The 24,427-nt window shown below is 51.0% G+C and overlaps 9 protein-coding genes across 9 annotated transcripts; 4 read left to right on the top strand and 5 right to left on the bottom strand.

Moving 5' to 3' along the window:
* Positions 1 to 1,449: 1,449 nt before the first annotated feature.
* N7462_005978 (putative 26S proteasome-associated ubiquitin C-terminal hydrolase) lies at positions 1,450 to 2,579 on the top strand (the record flags this gene model as incomplete). Its single annotated transcript, XM_057077696.1, has 3 exons — positions 1,450 to 1,491; positions 1,547 to 1,641; positions 1,760 to 2,579. The coding sequence occupies 3 exons, from the start codon at positions 1,450 to 1,452 to the stop codon at positions 2,577 to 2,579; spliced, it is 957 nt and encodes a 318-aa protein (XP_056933276.1).
* Positions 2,580 to 2,951: 372 nt separating this feature from the next.
* On the bottom strand, positions 2,952 to 5,177 carry N7462_005977 (uncharacterized protein; the record flags this gene model as incomplete). The annotated part of the gene is made up of 4 exons (XM_057077695.1): positions 2,952 to 3,587; positions 3,636 to 3,779; positions 3,838 to 4,357; positions 4,417 to 5,177. The coding sequence occupies 4 exons, from the start codon at positions 5,175 to 5,177 to the stop codon at positions 2,952 to 2,954; spliced, it is 2,061 nt and encodes a 686-aa protein (XP_056933275.1).
* Positions 5,178 to 8,043: 2,866 nt separating this feature from the next.
* Positions 8,044 to 9,772, bottom strand: N7462_005976 (Zn(II)2Cys6 transcription factor; the record flags this gene model as incomplete). The annotated part of the gene is made up of 2 exons (XM_057077694.1): positions 8,044 to 9,604; positions 9,702 to 9,772. The coding sequence occupies 2 exons, from the start codon at positions 9,770 to 9,772 to the stop codon at positions 8,044 to 8,046; spliced, it is 1,632 nt and encodes a 543-aa protein (XP_056933274.1).
* A 1,026-nt stretch (positions 9,773 to 10,798) lies between these two features.
* On the top strand, positions 10,799 to 11,341 carry N7462_005975 (uncharacterized protein; the record flags this gene model as incomplete). Its single annotated transcript, XM_057077693.1, has 2 exons — positions 10,799 to 10,865; positions 10,944 to 11,341. 2 exons carry the CDS (start codon positions 10,799 to 10,801, stop codon positions 11,339 to 11,341), a joined length of 465 nt encoding a protein of 154 aa, XP_056933273.1.
* A 218-nt stretch (positions 11,342 to 11,559) lies between these two features.
* On the bottom strand, positions 11,560 to 12,136 carry N7462_005974 (uncharacterized protein; the record flags this gene model as incomplete). Its single annotated transcript, XM_057077692.1, has 3 exons — positions 11,560 to 11,652; positions 11,761 to 11,910; positions 11,975 to 12,136. The coding sequence occupies 3 exons, from the start codon at positions 12,134 to 12,136 to the stop codon at positions 11,560 to 11,562; spliced, it is 405 nt and encodes a 134-aa protein (XP_056933272.1).
* A 1,793-nt stretch (positions 12,137 to 13,929) lies between these two features.
* Positions 13,930 to 14,970, bottom strand: N7462_005973 (ketopantoate reductase family protein; the record flags this gene model as incomplete). The annotated part of the gene is made up of 1 exon (XM_057077691.1): positions 13,930 to 14,970. One exon carries the CDS (start codon positions 14,968 to 14,970, stop codon positions 13,930 to 13,932), a length of 1,041 nt encoding a protein of 346 aa, XP_056933271.1.
* A 931-nt stretch (positions 14,971 to 15,901) lies between these two features.
* On the top strand, positions 15,902 to 16,941 carry N7462_005972 (uncharacterized protein; the record flags this gene model as incomplete). Its single annotated transcript, XM_057077690.1, has 2 exons — positions 15,902 to 15,983; positions 16,070 to 16,941. The coding sequence occupies 2 exons, from the start codon at positions 15,902 to 15,904 to the stop codon at positions 16,939 to 16,941; spliced, it is 954 nt and encodes a 317-aa protein (XP_056933270.1).
* A 798-nt stretch (positions 16,942 to 17,739) lies between these two features.
* On the bottom strand, positions 17,740 to 20,189 carry N7462_005971 (nonhemolytic phospholipases C family protein; the record flags this gene model as incomplete). The annotated part of the gene is made up of 8 exons (XM_057077689.1): positions 17,740 to 18,330; positions 18,390 to 18,592; positions 18,666 to 18,776; positions 18,843 to 19,229; positions 19,333 to 19,456; positions 19,531 to 19,795; positions 19,900 to 19,982; positions 20,067 to 20,189. The coding sequence occupies 8 exons, from the start codon at positions 20,187 to 20,189 to the stop codon at positions 17,740 to 17,742; spliced, it is 1,887 nt and encodes a 628-aa protein (XP_056933269.1).
* A 1,557-nt stretch (positions 20,190 to 21,746) lies between these two features.
* On the top strand, positions 21,747 to 24,252 carry N7462_005970 (multicopper oxidase-domain-containing protein; the record flags this gene model as incomplete). Its single annotated transcript, XM_057077688.1, has 6 exons — positions 21,747 to 22,173; positions 22,311 to 22,427; positions 22,568 to 22,899; positions 22,976 to 23,133; positions 23,202 to 23,405; positions 23,484 to 24,252. 6 exons carry the CDS (start codon positions 21,747 to 21,749, stop codon positions 24,250 to 24,252), a joined length of 2,007 nt encoding a protein of 668 aa, XP_056933268.1.
* Positions 24,253 to 24,427: the final 175 nt, after the last annotated feature.

Here is a 24,427-nt window from a genome sequence, read left to right as displayed (position 1 = left end):
CTCTCCATAATATCTTCAATAATTCCAACCTTCTGTGGTTCAAATCCAAATCTTCCAATCAGATCGCTATGTGATTTTGAGATACGAAGTTGCAACGGAAGGCGAACGCCGACAATTGCCCAGACTCTACCTTGCGTTGACTCCGTACATACTCGTCAGCCCTATTTTCGGGTCGTGTTCCATTTTCGTGCATACTAGGGTCGATCTTCGGAGGTTCATTGTTGACTCTAATCTATTATCTTAATTTTCACCCTGTTTAATGATACTATTCTGGGCTTTTGGATTTATATTTGGATTTGTAAGAGCGGGGACGACCGCGAGGGAGGCATGCTACACTAGGTTAGTTTGAGTTTATTCTTTGGACGGAGGGATGGGGAACGAGCCTTCTTACCCTCCCTTCCTAATCGGCTTGCGTCTACAATAGCACACATCCTCGATCGGGCAATTTTATTGAGATTTCAACCGTGTACGGTATGTTTCCAGCTTGCAGGAAGGTTTGACATCACCTCATCTCCTCCGACGTGAGGGTGGGTTTATTTTTGGGTCGTTGATTCGGAGGGGAGGGTACAGGAAAGAAATGAGATAGTTGCCAAGGAAGCAGTCTTGTTTTCGTTTTATGTTCGGATTTCGTTTCTTTTCCTTTTGACTTCTTTCTTTGCTTCATTCTTCGCTTCTTTTGCTTCACCTCTCTATTATCAATTGCCTCTCTTAATCTCAAGCCCTAGCTTGAAACTACATCTTGGAGGTATAACATCATAGAGTCGGGCTAAAGAGCGCCTGCCATCTTTTTAGGCACTTTGAGATACTTCTGAAGGACAGAAATGTAATTGCGACATTAATTTCATGGTATTGGTCAGGTTTATCCACCTGAACAGAGCTTGAGGTTGAGCCTTCTAGGAAGATCGCTTGTATAGAAAGCAAGATGTTGATGCTCTACCTTCAGCTTATTTCGCACCACGAGACAGCGTCTAGCTTAATATTATTTTTGAATACCAACTCAAAAAACTATAATCATCCGTATCTGTTAGTGACCTGAGTGTGAATACAAACAGCAATAATTTGCTGGCCCGCGCCTTTCATCGTTTGATCAGATCCTCCTGCTCACGTTTTCTGTTTCCGCTTCAAAATCGAGCTTCGCTCTTCATATGTTCATTTGGAAAATATATAGATTTTATTTCCTTGCACTTTTGGAATTTTATTTCCAGCCTTCTTCTCACTCTCGACAGCCCATCGACAAAAGTCGTGCTATATAGATCTGACGGCCCGTGATTGGCAACTTTCCACGTGACCTATGACATAAGTCCCACATGCCGGACAACGTGAAGGTAGGAAACCTACGCTGTTGACATCTTGAAGCTCTCGAAAAGGACGCCTCAGCCAGCATTACTCTCCCCAGATTCCCTAAACCTGGTCCGATAGGCTTCATAATACACAAAGCATTACCAAGTCATGGCTGATGCAGGTGGCTGGAGCACAATCGAGTCCGACGAGGTATATCACTCCTCACCGAGTTCTCCGCAGCTCCGACCCGCTAACAAGGTCCCAGGGTGTATTTACCTCTCTCATCGAGACGCTCGGCGTCCAAGAAGTACAATTTGAAGAGCTCATTTCTCTAGACGCAGACACTATACGGTCCCTCGGGTACACCTGCCCTCGTCTTTCTTTCCCCTCTCCTCCATCCCCAAATTCCATACCTTTCCTGCACCTCCAGACCAAGAAAAAAGAGGATCAAACTAACAGTACCTTTCTCCTCACACAGCCCCGTATACGGCGTAATCTTCCTCTTCAAATGGACCCGCGAAGCCGCCGGCGCCGGCGCCGAAGCCCCAATCGATGGAACATATGACGAGAATGCCACCTCGAACGACGTTTTCTTCGCAGCACAAACGATCCAAAATGCCTGCGGCACGCAAGCTATCCTCTCCGTGATTCTGAACCACGACACCAGCTCAGCTGCCCTGCCGCCTATCAACCTGGGCCCCGAGCTGAGCTCATTCAAAGACTTCACGGCCGGTTTCCCACCCGAGCTGCGCGGCGAGGCACTGTCTAATTCGGAAGCTATTCGGAGCGCGCACAACGCGTTTGCGCGGGCTAGTCCGTTCGCGGATGAGACGACACGACCGGCAGATGAGGAGGGCGGCGACGTGTACCACTTCATTGCGTACACAGCCGTGGGCGGGACGCTGTACGAGCTGGACGGGCTGCAGCCGCACCCGATTAGCCACGGCCCGTGTGCGGACGGGTCATTCCCGGAGCTGGTGAGCGATGTGCTACAGCGGCGAATTGCGCGGTATCCGGCCGGGGAGACGCATTTCAATTTGATGGCGGTGGTGCGGGACCCGCGGGGGGCGGCGCGGGAGATTGGAGATGCGGAGACGCTGGAGCGGGAGGAGAGGAAGCGTGCGGCGTGGCAGTGGGAGAATACACTGCGGCGATGGAATTTCGTCGGCTTTATTGGGGAGATAATGAAGGGCGTTGTGGGGATGAAGGAGGGGCAGGATGCGAGTGGGAAGGCGTATGAAGAGTGGGTGGAGGCGGCGAAGAAAGAAACCAGGAAGAAGTTGGAGATGCGGAGGTAGCTGGCGAGACTCGTCTGTTACTTATGGATCCTCTCGACAGTTATTGCTTTTTCTTTTCTTTCGGGTCGTGTTTGAATATTGATGTTATGCTACTGTCATGTCATGATATGGGAGGGTCTTGATTTGCGAAGACGACCATATCTACGAATCTGCTCAGATACCCTGGTGATAATAGAGCGGGAGCTACCCGGAAAATTTGAAAGGGAGAGAACATTTGGGAAACATAAATAAACGTATCATCAATCGGCCGCAGCCTTGTTCTATGCATCTTGGTAGTTATGTACGGGACGTCCACATCGTAACTTCATCGTGATGCACTCATTAATGCCATCAAGATCATTCATCAGCGCAATTCTCAAGTCAATCAATGGCTCAGTAGTCGAGCCGCCGCGCCCGGATATGCTCGACCATCGCGGGAGGGAGCTCATCCGCATTAACCAGATTCAGTGCCAGAAGATCAGACCAGAAGAATAGGACTCGGTCTTGGGCGTAGGCAAGATAATCGAAACCATCTTCCTCATCCATGTCCGTCTCAACCGGAGACATGTTGGCATGCTGGCTACTCCCATTGGAACCAAAATTCCCATTATCGGGAGATCCGTTGTTGGAGGCTGCGACCATCTTGGCAATGCCTTCCTCCATACCGGGGACTTTAGCCTGCACAATGCCCCATGCGGCCCACTGCGCCGAGCACATCACACGCCACAGACGAGTTTGGTGCATGAGATTCCGGACCTCCGACTCCAATTCGTCATCCCCACACTTATCTAGTGCCTGGGAGCTGTGAACTTCGGGTCCGTCGTCGAGATTTAGAGGGGTAATGGCGGTTGTAGGCCGGCCACCACGCATTGCGGGGGTGGCCAACGGGGAAGTAGGCCCCCCAGGAACAGCAGGGTGGTGAGTAAGATAGGTCGCCACAAAGCGATACTGTTCGTCGGGTGTGGGGTAGAAGCGAGTGTTACAAGCCCAGGAGCGCTCTTCGTCGTGGTAGTTGTAGCACCATTCGGTCTGTGGTGGTCAGCATAAACTCCGCCATCTTGAATATAAGAAACTCACGAAGTGGTTAGCAAATTCAAAGCCAGGGGTATTCGCTGAAGAGTATTCAAAATCAATAACAACCAACTGCTTGTGCTCGTTGGCTGGCAGGAGTAGAGGAGACTGTGTGGCAGGTTCCATGCGTAGTAGATTGCCATATTGGGTCTGGGAAAAATAAGCCTTTGTCGTCGATAGATCTAATCGCCAAAGAGATCAAACATACATCATTATGAGCGAAGACGAGCTGCTGTTTGATCTCGTCGATTCCCCCACAGCTAGCGATCAGCCATTTCCGATAGCTATCCACCGCCTTGCGGAATACAGCCCATGGCACACCGCAAACAAATCCGCGCAGGCGCCATGGTTCCAGAGCACTTTTCCTTTCGTTCTGTGGAGATTCAAGTTCCTTATCCAACCAAGAAGTCACTTGTTCGCAACGATCTACCCATTTATCCCAGTTGCTGAAAATCATTGGCCCGCCCTCTCGCTCCTCGTCTAGGAGATCCACGCCATCATGGAGCTCTCTCATCCGCTTCGCAATCTGCTTGGCAGTCTCGGGAATCCGAAGGTCCTTTGCGGTCAATGTACGAGCTTCAAAATACTCCTCAAAACGACCATTCAGAAAAGTGCCGAGCACACGCGGCCCAATGTTTTTGCGACCCAGGCGACGCAGAATCTGCAATTCTTTCTCACGGTCAATCAAATGATCCACCTGGGGGCCATAGATACGCAATAAAAGCTTTCTGCAAGATAAGTCAATTAATGGAGTCCAATGAAGCGGATTATGATTAGAAAAGCTTACGGTGGCGGCTTTCTCGACACCAATGAGGCAGATCCATTCTCGATTTTCGTGACAGGGAGATGTCTAGGTGGCTCCACCACGTACACGGCATTTGTCAAAGCGCCGCTCAGACGGATGACCTTAACGTCGCCCGCGGCCTCTGGTGGGACCTTACGCCAGCCCCGGAGCTGCATCGTGTGCGCAAGACGCAAAATCTCGGTCTTGAAAGTCAGCCAGGCTTCCTGATCCTTAGAACGTTTGGGACCATCAGTGGCATCCTCTTCTGCGGCGCCGCCCGTGTAGGCGAGCGTCTTGGAGTTGTCAAGAAAAGCTTCCACGCTAGGCACAGGGGCCTCAACATCAGTGTATTCGGAGTCCGATGCGGAGCCACGTCGGAGGCCCTTAGGTCGTCGGCGAGCTACTCGCTTGACAGTCGATACGGAGGCGGGTAGCGTACTTCCAGAGCTTGTCTTGGCATACTGAAGGAGGATTTTTTCCAACTTGTCGAGGGAGAAAGTGCTTTCGGAGCTCGAGCGAGATTCGTCTACCGGGCGCTCTGCGCACTCTACATTCGCGTTCGGGGCCTCTGAGACTTTGGAGGCCGCTTCTGCCCGACGAGCCTTGCGTGTCTGGCGTCTAGTTTTCTCGTGCTGTAGCCATTCTGACACCTGGTCGAAGAGGCTCAGTTGGGGATCCTCGTCGGGTTTGAAGGATTGCTCGGGTTGCTCTGAGTTGGAGGTATCCGGCTTCGAGCCTGATTGGGCGCTCACCGCGGCAGGCATGGACGTTGGGTTGATTGTTGGACGTGCGGTCACTTTTGCGACGGGGACTCGGTATTGCTTGAAGGCGGTCCCGTCGGGAGGGGAAGCAGGACCGGATCCACTCGTGTGCAAGACCTTCCGCAGAGAAGGGATATCCAATCCCGTCCCCGAAATAGGCGGAGAGTCTACCAGGGGGTTAGTAAAATTGAAGACAGCTCTCCAGGGAGATCTAAATCGAGAGAGGTGCATATGGAAGAAGGATGTCGACGTCACAGCTGGCACGCCACCCAATGGGAAACCCCAACGGGACACGCGACAGGTCGATTTGATACAGATACAACAGAGAGGGGGAAGGGGGGCGCAAACGGGAGAGAAGTCGGGTCGGGAAAACCCAGTGGGCTCTGGAATATACGAAATCGGAGTGGAGCTCAACACAGCCGAAGGAAAGAGGCCTACCTGCTACTTCGGGATCACGGCCAGCATGGTCCTCGGTGAATGAGGGCATGTGTTTTCAGACCGCCCGAGACGCCACCAGAAAAGTCTGGCGGAGTGTACCTTTAGGTAGGCGAAAGAAGACACGAGACTGGATTCAAAAGCGCCTTGGAATGATGGCAATTGAGTTGGAAAATCAAAGAATTGCAGCAGATCGAATCAACAACCGCGGAGGTGGGGGTGGGAAGGTCGCTTTTTTTGGAGCCCCAGAACAAAAAAGGGTGGGCAAGCGCACGGAACAGTCCCAGCGGATAGGGACAAGCTTGGTAGGCTCCAACTCTGAACCACGCGTGAAGGAGACCGAATGTGAAGGTCTTCTGGACTGACGACAATGACGGGTGCAGAAGAACAGTAAAACAGAAAGAAAAAGACGTCCTAGTCCTCCAAATTCAAAGTGGCGAGAGAAAAAGGCGCTTATCGGGGAGGCTCAGGTGACCTACTGGCCTGGCGGATCTGGCAGCAAACCCGGAGCCAACAGCGCCAGCGAAGCACAGTCCAGGTTTCATGCGCCGGAAATTGCGGTCTACTATCGCAGGCGAGCATATCGGCCAATGGCACTGCTCCGAGATAAGCTTGGCCATTCACGGGGGCTCGGGACGTGACGGGCGCAATCGGTGAACAGGCGAACAGGCGAGCAGGCGCGCCAGATTGGTAGTGCCCTCACGCGAGCATCTCGTGCCCCCGATTTCGAGGTCATACATCGTACCGATTCGCCATTGGGCTGGTCCCAGACAGGAGTATTGGGTGTTTCTTGGCTTCTATTGGTTTTCTCATTCCATAGTCGCATGTGGGGGGCTCGGGGTTTCTGGGTTGGTTCTCGGGGTGCTGGAGTCTATTGGGAGATAGCGGTCCGGACCAGGACGGGTCCCCTGGGTGATTGAGGTGGAGCCACCTCTAGAGCATTGTTGGGTACGGATTGAGTAGCCGAGGACAGAGGATATTTGGCATCCAGCGGAATCCATGTGGCACCCCTCGACTGCAAGAGCTGGACAAAGCATGAGAGGAGGGGAGATGCAGTAGACAAGACGTTAGGCTAGACATTGGCCATGTGGAGGGGCTCAAAATGACCGTATGATGCGGTATTGATGACACGCATTGCAGCCTAATTGTACAGGCTTTCAACACTGTCCTTGAACTTCGACTTTCCGTATTGCCCATCCTCTGTGCGAGTCGTACTAAGCATTCAATCCCCAATTCAATATTGCGACTTGGAGCCAGCAGCCTGTCGTCATTACCCGTCGACAGCCTCAAGCTGTGGATTTGGAAGCCTTACCTTGACTTGAGGGCTTCCCAACATTGAACCAATCGATCCGCAATCCCGAGCGATCATGCTTTTTCAAGAGCAGATTAAATCAGCGGAGAAATACCATTGGCATCAAATCATGTCTCAAAAAAGTTCCCTCAGAGTGCCCCCACTTCGCGAATTAAGAACATAATTCTTGCGTGAGGAAAGGCTGAACATGGTCTAGAGAAGAAGAGTCATGTGGTGGTGCTCAGGAAAGAGCAGAATCTCGCCTGGTCGGGGATGACGAGACCAAAAAGCTTCTAGAGTAGTCAAGGGGGTATAAGGTTTTCCTGGAGTGCGACGCTCAAGATCCAGCGGCTGTATACAGGTGAAACCTACTTAGGAACTATGTATATCCTCTGTCAGTACCGAGCCATTGTCCACTGATCTTAATGTGTAGGATACGAGGGTCCTGTGTAACATGGACTGGCAGTACAATGGACTCTCTCCTATAAGGGCTTTTCTGTCTTACTCAGTTCACTGGGGCGGAGCCAGATATTGCGAAATAGCCTCTATGATAGCCGCACTCTCTACACAATATTCGGGCGGTCCGACGCCTACTTTACCATCACCCACATCCCTTATCTAATAATATGACTAGCCGCTAAATTTCAACTTTCTAAATTTACGGACTGTATAGACTGGTCGACATTTGCCAAGAAGAACACTGGAGGTTGATTGATAAAGGATACTATATCTGCGGACTATGATGCCCTCTGTTAGGACATTAATATTCCAGTCAATTTCTTGAATTACGTAGAATAGTGTAATGTTGATACTGAAGGTTCGAGAAAGCAACGAAATAGTCTCGGCGGTGACAGATTGCTGGAAGTATAGCCCAAGTTCATTAGTAGTGCACTATTATACCATGGCAGAATAAGGGCCTACTGTTTCCTGCCGGTATTGAGAGTTGATAGTAGGTCGAGTAGGTCATTACTCACATTCCCGATTTGATACAGAATAGAAGGCCGTACATGGCAGCGGGTGATCTACTGGCGGCTGGCTGACCAAAGCTACAGGTGGAAAGAGGGCTGTTTCTGGCGCCAGATCGGTTGTCATTATCCTCATCAATTTCACAAAAGCTATTTTCAAGTTGTAAAAGCGCCAGAATCAATGCGAAGGTTCATTATCGGGTAACAGAATTTTCCGCTCAATGAATTGGATTCGTCCATCTTCACAGGCAAAATCACGAAGGCTGTAATGTAACCAAGTCTGCATTTGACCATCTTCATTCATTTCAGAGGAAACATTGAAATCCCAGACCCGATCCCGCTGACCTGGAAAGCTTCCAGGCTGAAGCAATAAAGCATTGATTTCTGACTCAGCCGGCGGTCTTATCATCGTCTGGTTCTCTTCCAATGCAACAAGAACTGCTACAACATAGGCCGCAGGTTCGCACATGAACAGTCCCTGGACTGGTGGAGCTTCCCAAAGTAGCCGGAGGGCCTGGCGACGTATTCGAGGGTATCTGCATTTGAGCGCCGTGATAAATAGTGGGAGGAAGACTCCCATTTCAAACATAAACGGCGGCTGTTTGTCATCTGGTCTGCGCGTAGCTGCGAGTGCAGTGGATGCGTGGACAAGGATTTGGCTAAATTCGAGCTCGTAGGAATCGTAAGCTGTCTGATCAAGGTCAAGGGTAGTTTGGACCTCGATCAAGACACTAAGGTACGTCATCAAAAGTAGAGCTTTTGCACCATCGATCTTTTTCGTCATTTCACCCGAGCCAAGTGTATGGGTTGGTTCAAGAGACATAAAAAGCCGATACCAATCATGAAGCCGTCTTTCTAGTTGCTCCTTTCTCGCCATAAGAACCGGCGAGTCATATTCATGGCTGCCAGTCACTTGATGCCAATGTTCTTTAGTTGCGGTGTTCAGACCTATCATTTCAGCAACAATTTCACACAGTACGTTCCTTGCCTCATCGATGGATGCAAATCTCTGGATAGGAATTGCCAGGTTAAGGCTGTCGCTATTTTCGCAAAATCCATGCCTTATGGAGGCCCAAGTACCCATCCGGCGAAAGATTGGTCTGATAATGGAGCCCAGTGGTGTTCGGTCTGTGCTCGCCATCAGTCGTAACCCTTGTTTGTATAGAGTTAAGGCAGCGTTCCGATTACCCTGCAGCAACTCGATAGCAATGAACAGAAGACAGCTGATCAATGAGACACCAATATCCGCTGTGCCTTGATCAATACGGGCTTGTAGAGTAGCCAGAGAGCGGGAATACCAGATCAATGCTTCATGGTGATACGCGTGTTGTATGGTCGCGGGGTCGTTGATGAGCCTGAATGGCGGCGTTTCTTGCACAGGGGGCCGCTCGTAAAGTGCACCGAGGGAGATTATTGCATCCCAGACTGCCGGTTCCATGCGACATATTTGTAGTACGCAGATTCTCCAGAAGGAAACATCGAGGTCTCCTGAAAGGGAGGGGCCTGCCTGATGGAAGTAATACTCAAATGCCCGTCGTTCTCTCAGTCCTGCTTGAGATTCTAGAACTGAAGAGAAAGTTCCAGCAAGAGACACTGATGGATTGCCAGAAGAAAAATTGAGCCCATTAAAGGTGCCAGTGCCCTTGGGAGCAGACGCAGTGCTATAAGAACACCGCCGCCCCGTGCTGGTGCATCGTGTGCAGCATGGCTTTTCCTCGCCACACCGGACGCGGCGAACTCTAAATCAAACATAGTTAGATGATACTATCCCTCCACTAAAGAGTAGCAATTCGTTCATGCTTGAAAGCTCCGTGGGATCGTAGAATGAGCACTGACTTGCAGGTGTCACATCCCGTTTTCGACTTGGTGCTGCCGATCCGGCCAGACCGTTTAGCGGGCGGAGGCATAGTCTAGAACAAGACCAAGAACCACCAATGTTTGCTCCAGCCTGCTTTAATTCATTACCGCATAGTGAAGACTGTGTCCATTGTGTGCATGAGCCGCATGTTGGAGAACAGGGAGGGCGGGGGAGTGACGGAGACTTCCCGGGTTAAGTCCGGTCCTCAAACTCCGCTCCGCGCGATTGATTGGCGCCAGGCGGTTGATGGCAGCAGGATCCCCTAACAGATGTCTTTGGCCCTTATATTCTAAATCCACATCATAAGCTACTACCATAGGAATTTTAATACATTAAAGACTTGCACATATTGTTTTATCTGAAGCACACTCCCCACCCTCCTCCAATCGGTACTGGTGCTATCTTAGGTCCAATAATTTATGCTGGAATGAAATGGGGACTCCCAAAACGAGCTTCAAATTATGGAAAAAGAGCCTTCTAGTAATCAAAGACATTCTGTTTTGCAGTCGATATTGAGAGAGTCGGTGAGCCTCTTGGCTCCGCAAAGTAGCAGAATACCAGACTACGGACTTCGTGCTGCTCATACCGACCGATACATGTGAGGATTCTCCTCCCTGGGTCTATATATTTTAAATCATTACATATCCTAGCCTTCGCATCAACCCTTCTAGTTCCCTCCGCTGGGTCACTGCAGCAGGGATAGACGAGCTATACGAATTGATTCCCCCAATCTCACCGAATCGGCAAGAAAGGCCCTGCCGATCCCCCGCCACAACTTCAGCCCCGACGCCAAGCACCCTTCGACCTAAACCGCGGCGATGTGGAGCAAGTGAGTGAGACATCGTCACTCGGATTCTGCAGGAAACAGGATCCCGGCTCCGGCGCTATAATTAGGGGTCTCCAGCTCCAGTGCACTGCAAACCTAACCCCCGAGTGCTGCCAGAACACTATAAAAACCCAGGTCATTTCTCGCTCGCATTACCTCTCACCATCTTGCCATACCCGGATTCCCAGTCCTCCTTTTTCCAAAACAAAATCTTCATACTACAAAGTCATCACAACTCCATTTAGGACAATGAAGCTCACCGGTGCCCTCCTCGCCTCTCTCGCAGCCAGCGCCGCCGCCTTCGACAAGTATCAGCGTATGTTTCACTTGGTTGAACCAAGAGGCCCAATTCAAATATAGTGGTACACTGCATGTGCTAATATTCCCTCACCAGCATGGGGTAAACGCGACTACGCCTGCGTCAACGTCTACCAAGGTATCCCAGACAACTCGACCGTGATCGCTGGCCAGACCGTCCACGTCCGGTTCAACCGACAGCCAACGACCCACTGTGCCGACCCGCTAGCCAAGTACCCGGGCGACAAATACAGCGTCTGGTTATACAACAATCCCGTGCGTAATCTGGATACCATCAAGTTCGACCAGCAGATCAAGCTGGTCGACGGTATCCCCGAGTCCGCTGGCGTAGTGGACGTCAAGATCCCCAAGAACCTGCCCAAAGTCAAAGACGGCTCGGTGTGGTACCTGCGCCTGGGGACTTCGCTGTCGACCGCGCCACAGGTGAGTTCTGCTTTCGTATACTCCGGAAGCCAGATAGGGTGGATACGCTAACGATGGATGGGTCTCGGGTAGATGCCTACTTTGTATAACGCGGCTGGGCCGTTCACTATCACTTGTGATTAGATGGGTGCGCGGGGAGAGAGCCAAGAGTGGCTGGACATGACATTCTTGTAGTTAGTAGTTACGGATAACCGAAATTGAGAGATGCCAATTGAAGTATATATTAGCATGCTATATCACGGTTTCGATATCTATTTTCCATCTGGCTTTCACAGCTTCTGGTTTCGGCTGAGGCCGGCGATGCATTCAATCTCGACATCCGTTCCCATGGGAAGTTCCTTGACGCAAACACACGTGCGCGCCTGATCATCTACATTAGCCATAGGGCAATGGAGAATCGTGGGATTTGATAGCAAAAATGAGATGTCTCGCTCGGGTGAAGATGGGCGACGGGGGACTGTGTGACTCACCGGCATCGGGGCCTCGAAGAATGAGGTATAGATTTCATTCACGGCGCTGAAGTCACTCATGCTGGTGAGAAAGATGTTGCACTTGACGACATTGTTCAGGCTGGTGCCTGCAGCCTCCAGCACAGCCCGCAAGTTGTCGAGGATTTGGCGCTATACGAGGGTTCAGTCAGCTGTGGCGGACAAAGATCGGGCTTCTGAAAAGGCCCATGCTTACGGTCCTGTCTTGAATTGAACCCTCGACAAGGGCTCCAGTCTTGGGATTGGCACCAATCTGGCCCGAACAGAAGACATAATCACCCATCACGATGGCCTGGGAGAGAAAGGGTGGTGGGGTCGGAGCATTTTCTGACTTGACGGCTACTTTGGGGAGAGACATTGTGCGAATTGTGTTTGAGTATCGGATTGGAGGACTGAGACTGGGTGGTTTGAATTTGCAGCGGGGTTTCTTATTAACAGTAGCCGTACAACAGAAAGGTGGAGTAGTAGAAACCTGAAGGTTCTGGAAATTAGTAATGCTTTCGTGGAGCCCTGGGCGGTTTCCGGTGAGGGGTTCGTGATAGGCAGTGGACAGGGTCTAGGGCGTGAAAGCTGCCCCGCGATTCCCCACCAATTCTGATGGCGGCTAGTAAGTTTCGGTGACTTACCAACCTTGAAAAGACGGAGAGAATGTTCGTATCCAAAATATAGTATCCCCTGGATTCAATCAGGAGATTGAGTTACCATATTGTCACCTGACACAGATGAAATTAGTTTCATTCTCGTGATCTGTTGTATCTATTTTGACTGTTCCGACTAAAAAACACTATCCCCGTGATATGTATCATTTTAATCTAGTCGTACATCCTCAATACTCCCCTATCCGCCTAACAGCTGGCTGGATTTGCTCCGGAGAATGCAATTTGGTCATCGACGGGTTGGCCTGTCAAACATGTTCTTTCCAGCTCACGTATATATGTTATCCTATGCTATTCCAGTTCGCATCACTTAACATTCTACACATAGCCCGGCGTGGCTCCACCAATCTTCATTTCTCAAGGCCAAATTTGTTTCAGCACAAATGGGCTGGAAATAACTCCCGTGGTTTGGAAAATTGAGTTGCTTATATGGCCATCAGTATTTGGAAACGATGTCCATTTTCTATCTTCGTGCAATGAAATCCAAGATTTCGAAATATTTCATGCAACTCAATAAGTTGGCGTCGCTCAATTCTTTGGTACTGATCAACGCTCAAGGTACCCGTTTATTTTTATTTTTTCTTAAGCCACTAATTCGTTGGTCGGGCGGTGATTAATTTGAACCCTATTGATCCAATGAAGCCTGCCAGAGACCCGATCAAGTGAAGTAAAAAAACTCCGATGGGGGTAATCGAAACCCCGGCTGCCGTGTGAGAGACGGCGATGTTAGCCACTACACCACATCGGATGACGTCATACCGGGCCCGCCAAAAAAGTGCATCAATATTTTGATTATCCTCAAGTTTAGCCATTTAGCTGAAGCCCCACTCTCTACTACCATGTCCATTCAAGGAGCACATCCAGTCCTTTGTGTAGCAGCAGACACTTTATGAAATCATCTTTCAGCTTCACATAGTGGTTTTACCCCAACCAAGTCACCATTTCGTTGCCAAGTCTGCCTGAGTTGGTCAGCAATTAGATTTTCAACAGACAATCACGAGTTTCTGTCTATGAACTTCACTTGGCAGGAGCGGGTGTGAGCATTTCCTGATGATGAAATTATCCAACATATTGTTGTAAGTTCAAATATCTCATTCAGGCTCCAGTCACAGCTATCAAAGAATCTGTATATGTCTCCTAGGTGAGTATCCCCACATCCTATTTAACCACATGTAGGTCCAGACTTAAGCCGCACGAACTTCCGTATTCTTCCACCGGGTGAGAGACGTGACTAGCGTGTCTACCGAGTTTATCCTTTTCAAAATTATTAGATGGAAGACAAAGCCATCCAAACTATAAACCGTCTATTGATCCAGTGATCACATGCACAGTATTCTGAAAGAGTTATGGAAACGGAGTATCAAGATTATATAGATCATCGAAAAGTCTACATATTCACTCTTAAATTAAAATACTTTGATTGCTAGGGGGACGCATCTCCAAGTATCGATTTACATGCTAGAAGTCTATAAATTTACTTTCACTATTCAAAGATTCACCCTGTACCCTGCGCCGTGGTCAGCCGACTCTTTGCCAGGACGAGTTGCGTCAAGTTCAAATTAACCGGACATTCGATCCCCAGCTCGCTCCCTCGTCGCAATATCCAGCCATTAATATATTCAATCTCTGTCGCGCGGCCCTTCCGTACATCCTCCCGCATGCTGCTCGAGTTGCCCGCAGTTTTCTCAATCGTATCCATCACCACCGCTTCCAGTGACGGAACCGAAAATCTATCCCGCTGGTCCGCTGACAGATCTCGCAGCTCAGGGAGATTCTGAAAAACCTGGGAGATCTCCGCGAGTAGACGCCGGATGAGCGGCTGCAGATCAGGATTCGCTTTGATGACCCCGTTACGCACGTCCAGTAACGCTGTCAAGGGATTCAGCACGCAGTTCGCGGCAAGCTTGAAGAGCTGGTCGTGAAGCAAATCCGCCCACGCGAGCTCTTCGCAGCGCAGGATCGGCGACTGTAACAGAGTTTCTAGAAGGAACTGGGGATCCGCATTTTGGGCGGCTGGCGGCTGAGCGTCGACCACACCGATGGCCGCACGGCCACCTCGGCCCGAGAGGATCGCTTCCGTCGGCGACCGGAGGTAGACGCCGTGGCGCATAATGCCAAACATGTACGTCGGGCGGCGGCTAGAGTCGATAAAGATGCGCTCATTCAGGTCCTCAATCTGGCCGAGGCCGTTCTGAAACAGGCACACCGTGGATTGTGGACCAAGGCGGTGTTGGATAGGCTGTAGCGCGGAGACCGTCGCCGAGGCTTTGACGGCAACAATTAGGTGGTGGATGGGCTCAGAGCTGGATGGGGTGAGCAGCTCGGCGTCAAAGCCACCTTGTTCGTCAAGAGGCCCGTCTTCGCCGACGCGAAGCCCAAGTTTCCATCCTTTTGAAGCGAATTCATCGTAGAGGTTCTTGCGATGAACTAGCAAGCGGACTGCAGGGGGGTTGGGGAGGGCGCGTATAGCATGCGCGATGAAGGAGCCGATGCTACCCAGCCCGAGTATGTGAATAGGCTGGGAGGAACGCGGCATTGCGATGATCAGGGAAGGTAAATCATAAAAAGAACGGTGGGCAGAGGATGGCTGCGATGGGTACGGGAATCGGACGCGCGGGATGCGGGATGCGGGGGAGCGGTCTATCGGCCCCGGGGTCAAGGATGAATCACAATAAGTAGTTCAAATCCATGGCGGCAGATGGGGTCTCGTAACCAAATCAAAATTTTCATGCCTGTATTCTATGCTCTATTTTTGTTTAGATCACCGAGTGGCACCAGTCGCTTATGGAATATTTTCGAATTTGACTTACTATTCGGAATCAGAATGGACTCGGACTCGCTAGGGGAAGATGAGGGCGATACCGAGCCAGACAAGGCTGGAACTGCCATTCAATGTCTGAAAATGGTCATATTCGTCACAAATTACTATTCTAGACAAAAGCAAAAAACTAGAATTATCTGAAAATTTGGAGTTTTGTTGGAACTTACCTAATCTTGATCCCCCGCTCACGGCTCCTGTGTCGCAAGGCAACCGATCTGCTTGCAACTCCTGTATGTTGGGCATTTAGACGCCGCCATAGTATATTTTTATCAACAGGCAGCCTGCTGCAAACATAAAACATCGACCAGAAGCCGAAAGATTGCGGCCTGTTGTCGTTTGGTGGGGTAGCATAGCAGCAGATCAACGTCTAGGTCTGATATATACTTCCAACAAACAACCCCATCGAGTAGAGCCAACACTTGGCAAACAGAGATTCTCAATCAGGGGTATTCCCAGGACATATACTATGATCCATTATTTGCGCGATAACCGTTGGTATTGGCATTCTAGGAGGAGATCGTGCGGTATAGTAAGTCAGAATATCGGAACAGCTACCCACTTCAAATAGGAAGAGGCCCCAATACACCATTGATGCATTCAGTCTTTTTCAAAGTGCGCAAAATCTCTCTTAGAGTGCGTAAAAAAAATGTCGCTATTTTCCAAAGGCATATTCAGTAGACGGAAGCAACAATCCGAGAAAAGTCCGGCCATTCTCAACCAAAAACCAGGTTCGACACTGCATCCATTCCTAGTCCCTCTTCCCTCCCGATCCCATAAAAGCTAATCCACTCAACACCAGCATCATCTTCAACAGTCTCAGATTTCTCGTCGAGCACTGCGGTACAATCTGATACGACCGCCACACAGAATTCACATGGTGTAATCAACGTCCGGATCCGACATTATAAGCCAACCCGTGATTGGGACGTTGAGATTTACCATAACGAGACGACGGCCCATTACACTGGTCGCGTTTCTAAGTCACCCCCAGAGGCACGTTGGCAAAGGGGGAGTTGCAATCTGGGTTGCTTTGAGTTCCGTCAGCAGCAGGCCGACCATATTCAAGCTCCATCTGACCTTTGGCCTCCAGGGAGACTTGATCTGGGCACCCAAAAGGCCACAATCCTAACGAACTTGGAGACTAGGGGAAACCGGAAATTGTGGGGATCTCGTAAGGCCATGTCACCGAAGAAGAAGACAGAGACAATAAATGGGAAGAGCCAAGTCTTTGAGAGGAGTACTGTCGTCCAGATGCCTACTGGTAAAGCTGACGGTGGAATGGAAGACCTAACTTGGGAGTGGACTCCGAATAATGATCAGCTATGCTTGGTCAGGTATTTCCAGAAGTATACCAAATGGGATAAAGTTGTGGTGGCTCGGCTTCGTGTTGGCCCTCTAAAATCCATGGGTGCCACTCTGACGGAAGAAAATTTGGTAAAGGCATCAGACTGCTGGCTAGAAATCCTTCCCAGTTCCACTTGGCATGGAAATCCAAAAGAACAAATTCTCATCATCATGATGAGCAGCATGGTCGCAAGACATTGGTTTGGGCCAACATGGAGCCAACTTGCACAGAAAGGCAGGAAGCAGCAACAAGCTAAAAGAAAGATGGACCAGCTTCAAGAGAGGCAAAGGAAAGAGAGGGAGCAGCTTGATAGAAAGCATAGGAAGCAGCGTGAAAAGTAGAAAAAACATCTGTGAAAACTTTGCTGGACATGTGTCCAAAGAAAAATGGTAATACGGGAAGATAATCATGGAATGATGCTGTCGTTCGGATAAAGAAGGCTTGTTCTAGAAGTTGACTCAGAAGATAGGAGAGCGACATCCTGAGCGGAGAAATACCATTCTACAGTCATGGTTGGTTGTGCTATGGAAAATGTTGCCCCGACTCTGAAAATGGAAGTGCTTCATTTTATCCAGAGTGAGCCTTGGGATCCGGAATCCTCCTATGAAAGCTCGGTCATTCCCTGGTTCCACCGTGAAACCCTGTGAAGCGCCCCTGCTAACTGTCTACATCTGAGAAGAGGCTGGCAATTAATTTGATTTACAGAAGCTGGAGTTGCATTTATACATTCCTTTCTTTTTTGCTTTCTTTCTTTCTTTCATATCATAGGGCTTATTATGCGGACGCTATACGTTGGGTGAATCAAACTTGTAATGGCAAGTCTAAGAAGCTGTTTCATCCCTCACGAGAAATATGCACTGCTACATCCTTTCCAGAACCAAAGATCTAATAAATGCTTGTTTGATTTTGTTTGTGCGCTTGAGATAGCTTGATGATGTGAGGTAATTGAAATAATAAACAAAGACATACAGCCGATAGCTATAGCTATACGCCTCTATGGATGCAGGCAGGATCATAAAGATGCAGATCGTAAAATATGCAGATCAGTCAACCGGTGAATACCAGGAATGAGTTGAGGCAAAGATCAAAGTTCGTGGAAGATGAATCATAAGAACAAAAATCAGGATTTAAGAAAGGGCCTATTTGTGATATGTCACGCTGAAGATCTGGTAGCCGAGACCGGGACCCTGCTGCATACCAGCCAGCTTGAGAGCACCGTTGTGGTCCACATCGATGTACTGGCCACTCTGGACATAACGTAGTGTATAGCCCAGACCATTACCGAGGAAGTTGATACGCACAGGCTCGGCGTCGTCGGCGTTGTCGACCAGTGCGCCGCGCGGGCCGAGCCAGCGGCCGTCGAGGGCGCTGGAGATGGTGAAGACTTCGCTCTCCTCGTCTTCGGTGTAGTGGATTACCCAGCGCTGGGACTTGGCGTCGTGTTTCTCGGTGGCCGGGCTGACGGTCACATAGTTGCGCTTGCCCGAGTTGGTCAGCGCCGAACCGCCCTTCTCAAGGACCAAGTATCGGCCCTCAGTCAGGTAGCCGACGACCTCCTTGTAGCCGTCCTCAAACCACAGGGCATCGGCAACGTCACTCTGCTCACCGTAGGGAACCGGAGGGCGTTGGGTCGTGTGGCGGGATTGGCACTGGGCCGAGCCGACGTAGTCACCATTGCTGTTGGTGACCGGGGTCTCCGCATCAGGGAGATTGGGAATAGAGTAATCGGGCTGATAGGGTCAGCAACAATGCATACAATCAAAATATACTGGAAGGAAATTCATCATACGTTGTCAAGATCCAGGGCGTTGACCAGGTTCGACATGTGCTGACGGCGCCAGGACACCATCTGGTCAGTCTGGATGCCTTGGTACCCACGGGCTGCAAGCCACTGCTCAACAAACAATATCTGCGAGTTGTGGTCGGCTCGCTCCGTAAAGACGCGATTACCACGAGTCCAGGGAGAGATCATGTAGAACGGAACACGGAATCCTACGGCAAAAGTAAATGAGAAAGGGATTTCCAGCGCTTTTTTCCAGGGCAACAGAAACAGTCAATCACATACCAGGTCCCACAAACACGTCGCCGAATAATTTCAAAGGGTCTTGCATCCATTCTCCCGGAGTATCCTTGGGGGAGTGGAACGGAGTGACATGATCACCAAAGCCACCAGTCTCTGCCAGTGAAGGATTAATAAATTGCCTTTTCGAGAAACAGAACATGTGCGACATGCTTCACTCACCATCAAAGCTAATCATTAAAAGAGTCGATGAATACTTGGGGCTGCTGGTAACGGCATCGACAACCTGTTTTTGCAGCCAACCACCATCCTTGGGCTGGTAGGGTGGGTGTTCTGATAGCTCCGTGGGACCAACGATGAAGCTGACCTCGGGCAGAGAACCATTGGCGGCGGCGGCATAAAAGGCATCCAGGCCGACGTAGGACATGCCTTTCTGCGCGAGGGGGGTGTTCTTGCCCGCTTTCTGATACTGTTGGAACCAGGCTAGGGGGTTGTCGTCAAAGTTGTTGGTGTCTTGATATAGCTGCCACGAGACTCCAGCCTCCTCGTAGAACTCATAGACAGTCTTCCACTTGAGGGGATAACAGTTGATACCATTGCTATCACAGCCTATCAAGCAGGTCAGCTATGCCAGAAAAAGAACAGTAAACGAAAAAAAATTAAAATAGACAGACGCGAGACATAAGAAAAGAGAAAGGAGCCGAATCCATACCGGGCACTTCATTGTTGTCGATATACACTCCGCCCTCATCGGACTGTTGGGGGCTGCCAGGGACATTTACAGAGCCGCTGACCAGGGTGACCCGGTTAGGATTGGTGGAAGTGATTTGAGATTCCTATTCCCCGGCGTGAGTTCTGACATGATCGACGAAAATGACCTTTCGCTATGTTGCTGCCGACTGCAACTTACCTGGTACATGTCGCCGGAGGTCCAGCCCTCAGCAATAGCAAATTGGACGGGGATATCGGCTCGCTTGAAATAACCCCAGCTCCATGGGGTGTTGTTGCGGGCCCAGTGGTTGTTCAGACCCTGGTTGAGGGCGGCCTGGTTATCCTGGTAGCCGTTGTCTCCAGCGGCCATACATTGAATGGCATCAGTCCAGTCGCCACCCTTGTAGCCCAGGTACCAAGGCAGTAAGGTCTTGGTTTCGGTGGACATGTCCGAGTCGACTTGTCTGGCGGATGGTCAGACCTCGTTCATTTTTGACGGGGTTTTCTGCTTCTCCTGCTTCTTTCTTCTTTGCACAGGCATTTTGGATTCTGCAAGTGGTCCACTTACTGGTACCAGACAGATTGACCGTCACTGTTGATTTGAACATTCGGGTCATTGAAGCCCCGCACGCCGGCCATCGTCCCGAAGTACTAGGTAATCCCGTTAGCTTTCATATTTGGGTAGTGTAAAAATTGATCAGCGAAACGGGAAGAAAAGTCATAGAAGACACATACTGTATCCCATGATCGGTTTTCCTGCATGAAGATGACGACATGTTCGATATCTTTCAGTGAGCCGGCCAAGGCGGGGGCCGCCCCGAGAAGCACCGCGAGGGCGGTGCCGTAGAGCAGCACCATCGTCTGAATTTAATGACTCTGTTCAGTGGGAAATGAAGCAAGCAATTCAAGGAGGAGTCAAGCGGAGGGAAGAAAAGAGAGAGGGAGAAAGAAAGAGTGTGTGATCCTAACAGGGAGTGAGGGGGAGGGAAGAAGGAGAAGGGAATCAGGGCTTAATAGCTTAAGAGCTTCAAAGTTTCAGAGCTTCAGGGTTCAGTGCAGCAAGGCTCGGCAAGATCCCGCAGGGGTGGGTGATCCACGAATGGACATGGTGTGGGCAGCGGTTTGCATCTACTTCGCGTACTTCCTAAAGAAGTAGCTCGCAGAGTGAAGTCGGCGTCTACGGAGGTTGGTGTTGGTAATGCCCGCACTTCGTGCCGGTGCTGGCAAGCTGGACCCGGTGGACATTCCGTCGATCCCTTGAATCCAATCTGCGCCGCGGGGAGCCCCACGTGAAGAGCCCTGGAGGCCGGAGGATATGCGAGGAGGGCTGCATGGTTGAACCATAGGGACTAAGGAACCCGTATGGATTATTAGACATAATCACAAAAATAATTAAGTCTATGAAGGAGAGGCACGGTTGCATGGAGAATGGAGAGCATCCGATACACATGGCTGCTATCTGGGTCTCTATAGGCGCGCTCCCGAGTCGAAGCCCAGTCGCGCGTGCATGGGGTGGAGTCCAACCAAGTAAAACAGGGTCTGGTCACTTGTTTGGCGTTGGCCCGGATTCTACTTAACCCCCGTGAAGTTGGGATGGATTGCATTTGCTAGGAGTCTGGTTGGGTGCTTATCCACCGCACGGAGAATAGCTGGTCAGTGGATGGCCGGTATCGTTGCATTTGTATAGTTCGGGAACACCCTGTAATGCCCGCACGTGGTCCCGTCCGCGTCGATGAGAAGCTGAGCAGCCGATTCTTTACCACCATCGTCGTGACCTTCCACGCGAATCCCCGCAGGGGCCTTGAGCTTAGTCTCCATTAGACTCAAAATTTAAGATTTAATTTGAGAGCGCCCTGACAGCGCGTGACTCCGTCCCTGTTCCCCGCCATCATATGCTTCATCTTCCGACTGTCACTGTGCTTCTCTGTTCGCTCTCTCGTGGCATTTCCTGCTTCCATTTTGTTTGATTCCATCGTCTCGTTCGTTCGCATTGCCCGCTAATTTTGGCACCAACTTCAAAAGTCCGCCCCCTCGACTCCACCCAACCAAGGGCCGGGACGCCCTCGGGCCAGGAACAGGGACCAGAAGACACTAAACCTTCTTACTCGAGAAAAGCCATAAGGTACAAGACCCAAGGCACAAAGTGAAACTCATTACGCGAAAAGACGATTAGTCTCGCCTGCCGGTCTTTGCCCGCTGCAAGGGGAGGTCAGTGTGACCAACACCGGATCAGCCTCGCATCGCCCTCTGGAGCGCCGGGATCCTTTATGGAGAGACTCTTGAATGCGCCCCAATGCTCCCGCCCCGATGACGCCGGCGTGATTTTACATATCTTGCTTCATCTTTCCTCTTTCTTCCCTCTCTCCCCCATGATCACAAGAGGGAGTGTAAAGACGGACCAATCCGCTCTCTAGAATGGAACGCCAGAGCAGTCGGCGCAGGCGACCTCCCCGCACGCCTGCGATGCAGGATCCAATGACCTCCGCACCGTCTCCAGAGTTCAACTCGTCCATACCACCGTCTTCGTCATGGTACTGGCCACGATATTCTCTCCGGATTAGGACATTGCTCGCGTGCCTCGTGCTCGGCCTCGGATCCCTGCTATACGCCAGCCTCGATCTGTTTGAGTCCCTGGCTGGCTGGGCCCCACCCCTCAAAGCCTTCCATCCCCAACTTCATCCCCAACTCCAAACGCTCGAGGCGCCCGCCACCCGCCCCCGCATCGAGCTGCACCCGCAGGATCATGTGTACCGCGCCCCTGTGACGCAATTTCTTGACTGGCGCATCTCTACGGGTGACCGCAGACCAGATGGTGTTTTAAAACAGGTTTATCTAATCAACGGTACGTCGCCCTTCATTTCCCACCGGCTTCCCCTCTTTCCTTTCTTCGGTTTACATACTTGCTCTTGAGAGAAAGAGGGGGACATGCAGAATAAGTAGATAAAGCTAACAAGAGGAGTAATCGTCCGGTCCCTGTAGATCTCTTCCCGGGTCCCACCATCGAGGCCCGCTCCGGTGATACTCTCATCATCACCGTCACCAATGCCTTATCGGAGGATTTCCTGGCCCTCCACTGGCATGGTCTCCATGTAGAGAGTGAGGCCCCCACTTCCAGTTTAAATGGTCCTCAATTCGAGTTCCCGATGATATTCATGTGTCTTCCTCTCTGCTTTTTGTTTGCCCCCTTGTGCTTCCTATAGCTCAGCATTACCTCATACTCGTCTAACAAAATGCAGATGCCATGGATGGAGCAGCCGGTGTTTCACAATGCCCCATCGCCCCTGGCCGTCGCTTCATCTATAATGTGACAATCCCAACTGACCAGAGCGGCACCTTCTGGTACCACGCGCATTCAGGCACCTCGCGTGCTGATGGATTGTATGGCGGGCTGGTGGTCCACGCCCCAGTGACCAAGTCCACCGTTCGCGGATTGATGTCGCGGGGTTCTGGCGATGCCCAGCGCTTCAAGTATGACAAGGAGCTCCTACTGCTAATCGGAGACTGGTACCATCGCCCAGGGAGGGATGTCTTGGCCTGGTATATGCTGCCTGGATCATTTGCAAATGAGGTGAGAAAATGCATCGAACGCATTTTGGGGGGAATCCTGCACCAAACCAAAGCATTGGGCTAATTATGGATTTCAGCCTGTTCCTGATTCATTGTTGGTCAATGGAGTCGGCCGATTCGAGTGCGCGATGGCAGTGCCCGCGCGTCCAGTGGATTGTATAGATCAACAGGCCAATTCGTCGTTTTTGGATCTAGACCCAGATACAGTCTACCGAATCCGAGTTGTCAACACAGGGTGCGTATACGTAGATACACCCCAAAGGGGCCGAATGAATGGCAGTAGCTAATACAAAACAATGACAGCGCGTTGGCAGGGCTTTCTCTTGTCTTTGACCAAGAATCTCTCGACCTCATCCAGGTAGACAGCATCGACGTTGCTCGTTCCGACGAACAGGATGCCAACTCGGCTGGTGTCCTATATCCCGGTCAACGTATGGACTTTGTTCTGCGCTCTTCGTCCCAGAAGCCAACACAAGGATCGTCAATGATGGTTCAGTTAGATAAAGAGTTAGTTCAATCTCTCCACACCGCGACTACCTCATGACATGACCAAAGTCAATTCGCTCGCTAAATCCCAATCTCCAGATGCTTCAAATACATCAACCCAGCACTGACACCAGACCAAACATTCCCCATCAAGTATCTCTCCTCATCTATCTCCAACAACACCGCCGCCATTTCACCTCCAATCCCGACCACTCGCAACACCCTCAGCCTCGACAAAATCCCTTCCTCGCCAACGATTCTCCAAGACCTCCCTGTAAAAGCAGATCAAACCCACCTCGTTTACACCAAAATTCAGAAAATGGCCCGCAACCACAACATCCCCGAAGGCTATTTCAACCAAACAACCTGGAAACCCCAATCACAACCCCTCGCTCCTCTCCGCACCCTCCCACGCACCGACTGGGACGTCCACCAACTTGCCCTGTCCACAGGGCCCTCCACCCCCTGGGTCGACTTCGTCATCAACAACCTCGACGAGGGCCCACACCCCTTCCACCTCCACGGCCACCACTTCTACATCCTCGCCGTGCACGCCGCCTCGTACGGCTGGGGCTCCTTCGACCCCTTCACGGACCCCTTCCCGCCGGGCCTCGAACCCGACCCTGCCGCCGACCTAGACTCGAACTTCCAGCCCTACGATCTGGCTCGCGCCGCGCTGCGCGATACAGTGCTCATTCCCAGCCGGGGCTACGCCGTGCTGCGCTTCCGCGCGGATAACCCGGGCGTATGGATGTTCCACTGTCATATCCTGTGGCACCTGGCCACGGGGATGGCGATGCTGGTCGATGTGCAGGGGGACATGGCCGGGTTGGTGGCGCATGAGGCTGGGGGCGCAATGTGTGTTTGAGGTTGAAAGGGCTAGGCGTAGACTAGTGGCCTACATCCTGGCTCAGCGTTGCCATGCGTGTCTCTCCAGAGAGAGGGGGAAGGGGAGAGGGGGGGGAGCTAGATCTCGAGAGGGGCCAGTGAAAAAACCGCATTTAGATACCGATAGAAACGCCACAGATATCTCTGCATCAACA

This window comes from Penicillium macrosclerotiorum (assembly GCF_028827735.1).
Source record: "Penicillium macrosclerotiorum strain IBT 26536 chromosome Unknown utg000006l_segment0_segment0, whole genome shotgun sequence".
Lineage (NCBI taxonomy): Eukaryota > Fungi > Ascomycota > Eurotiomycetes > Eurotiales > Aspergillaceae > Penicillium > Penicillium macrosclerotiorum.
Note: the sequence above shows the minus strand (reverse complement) of the source record. Positions and strands in the feature narration are given on the sequence as shown.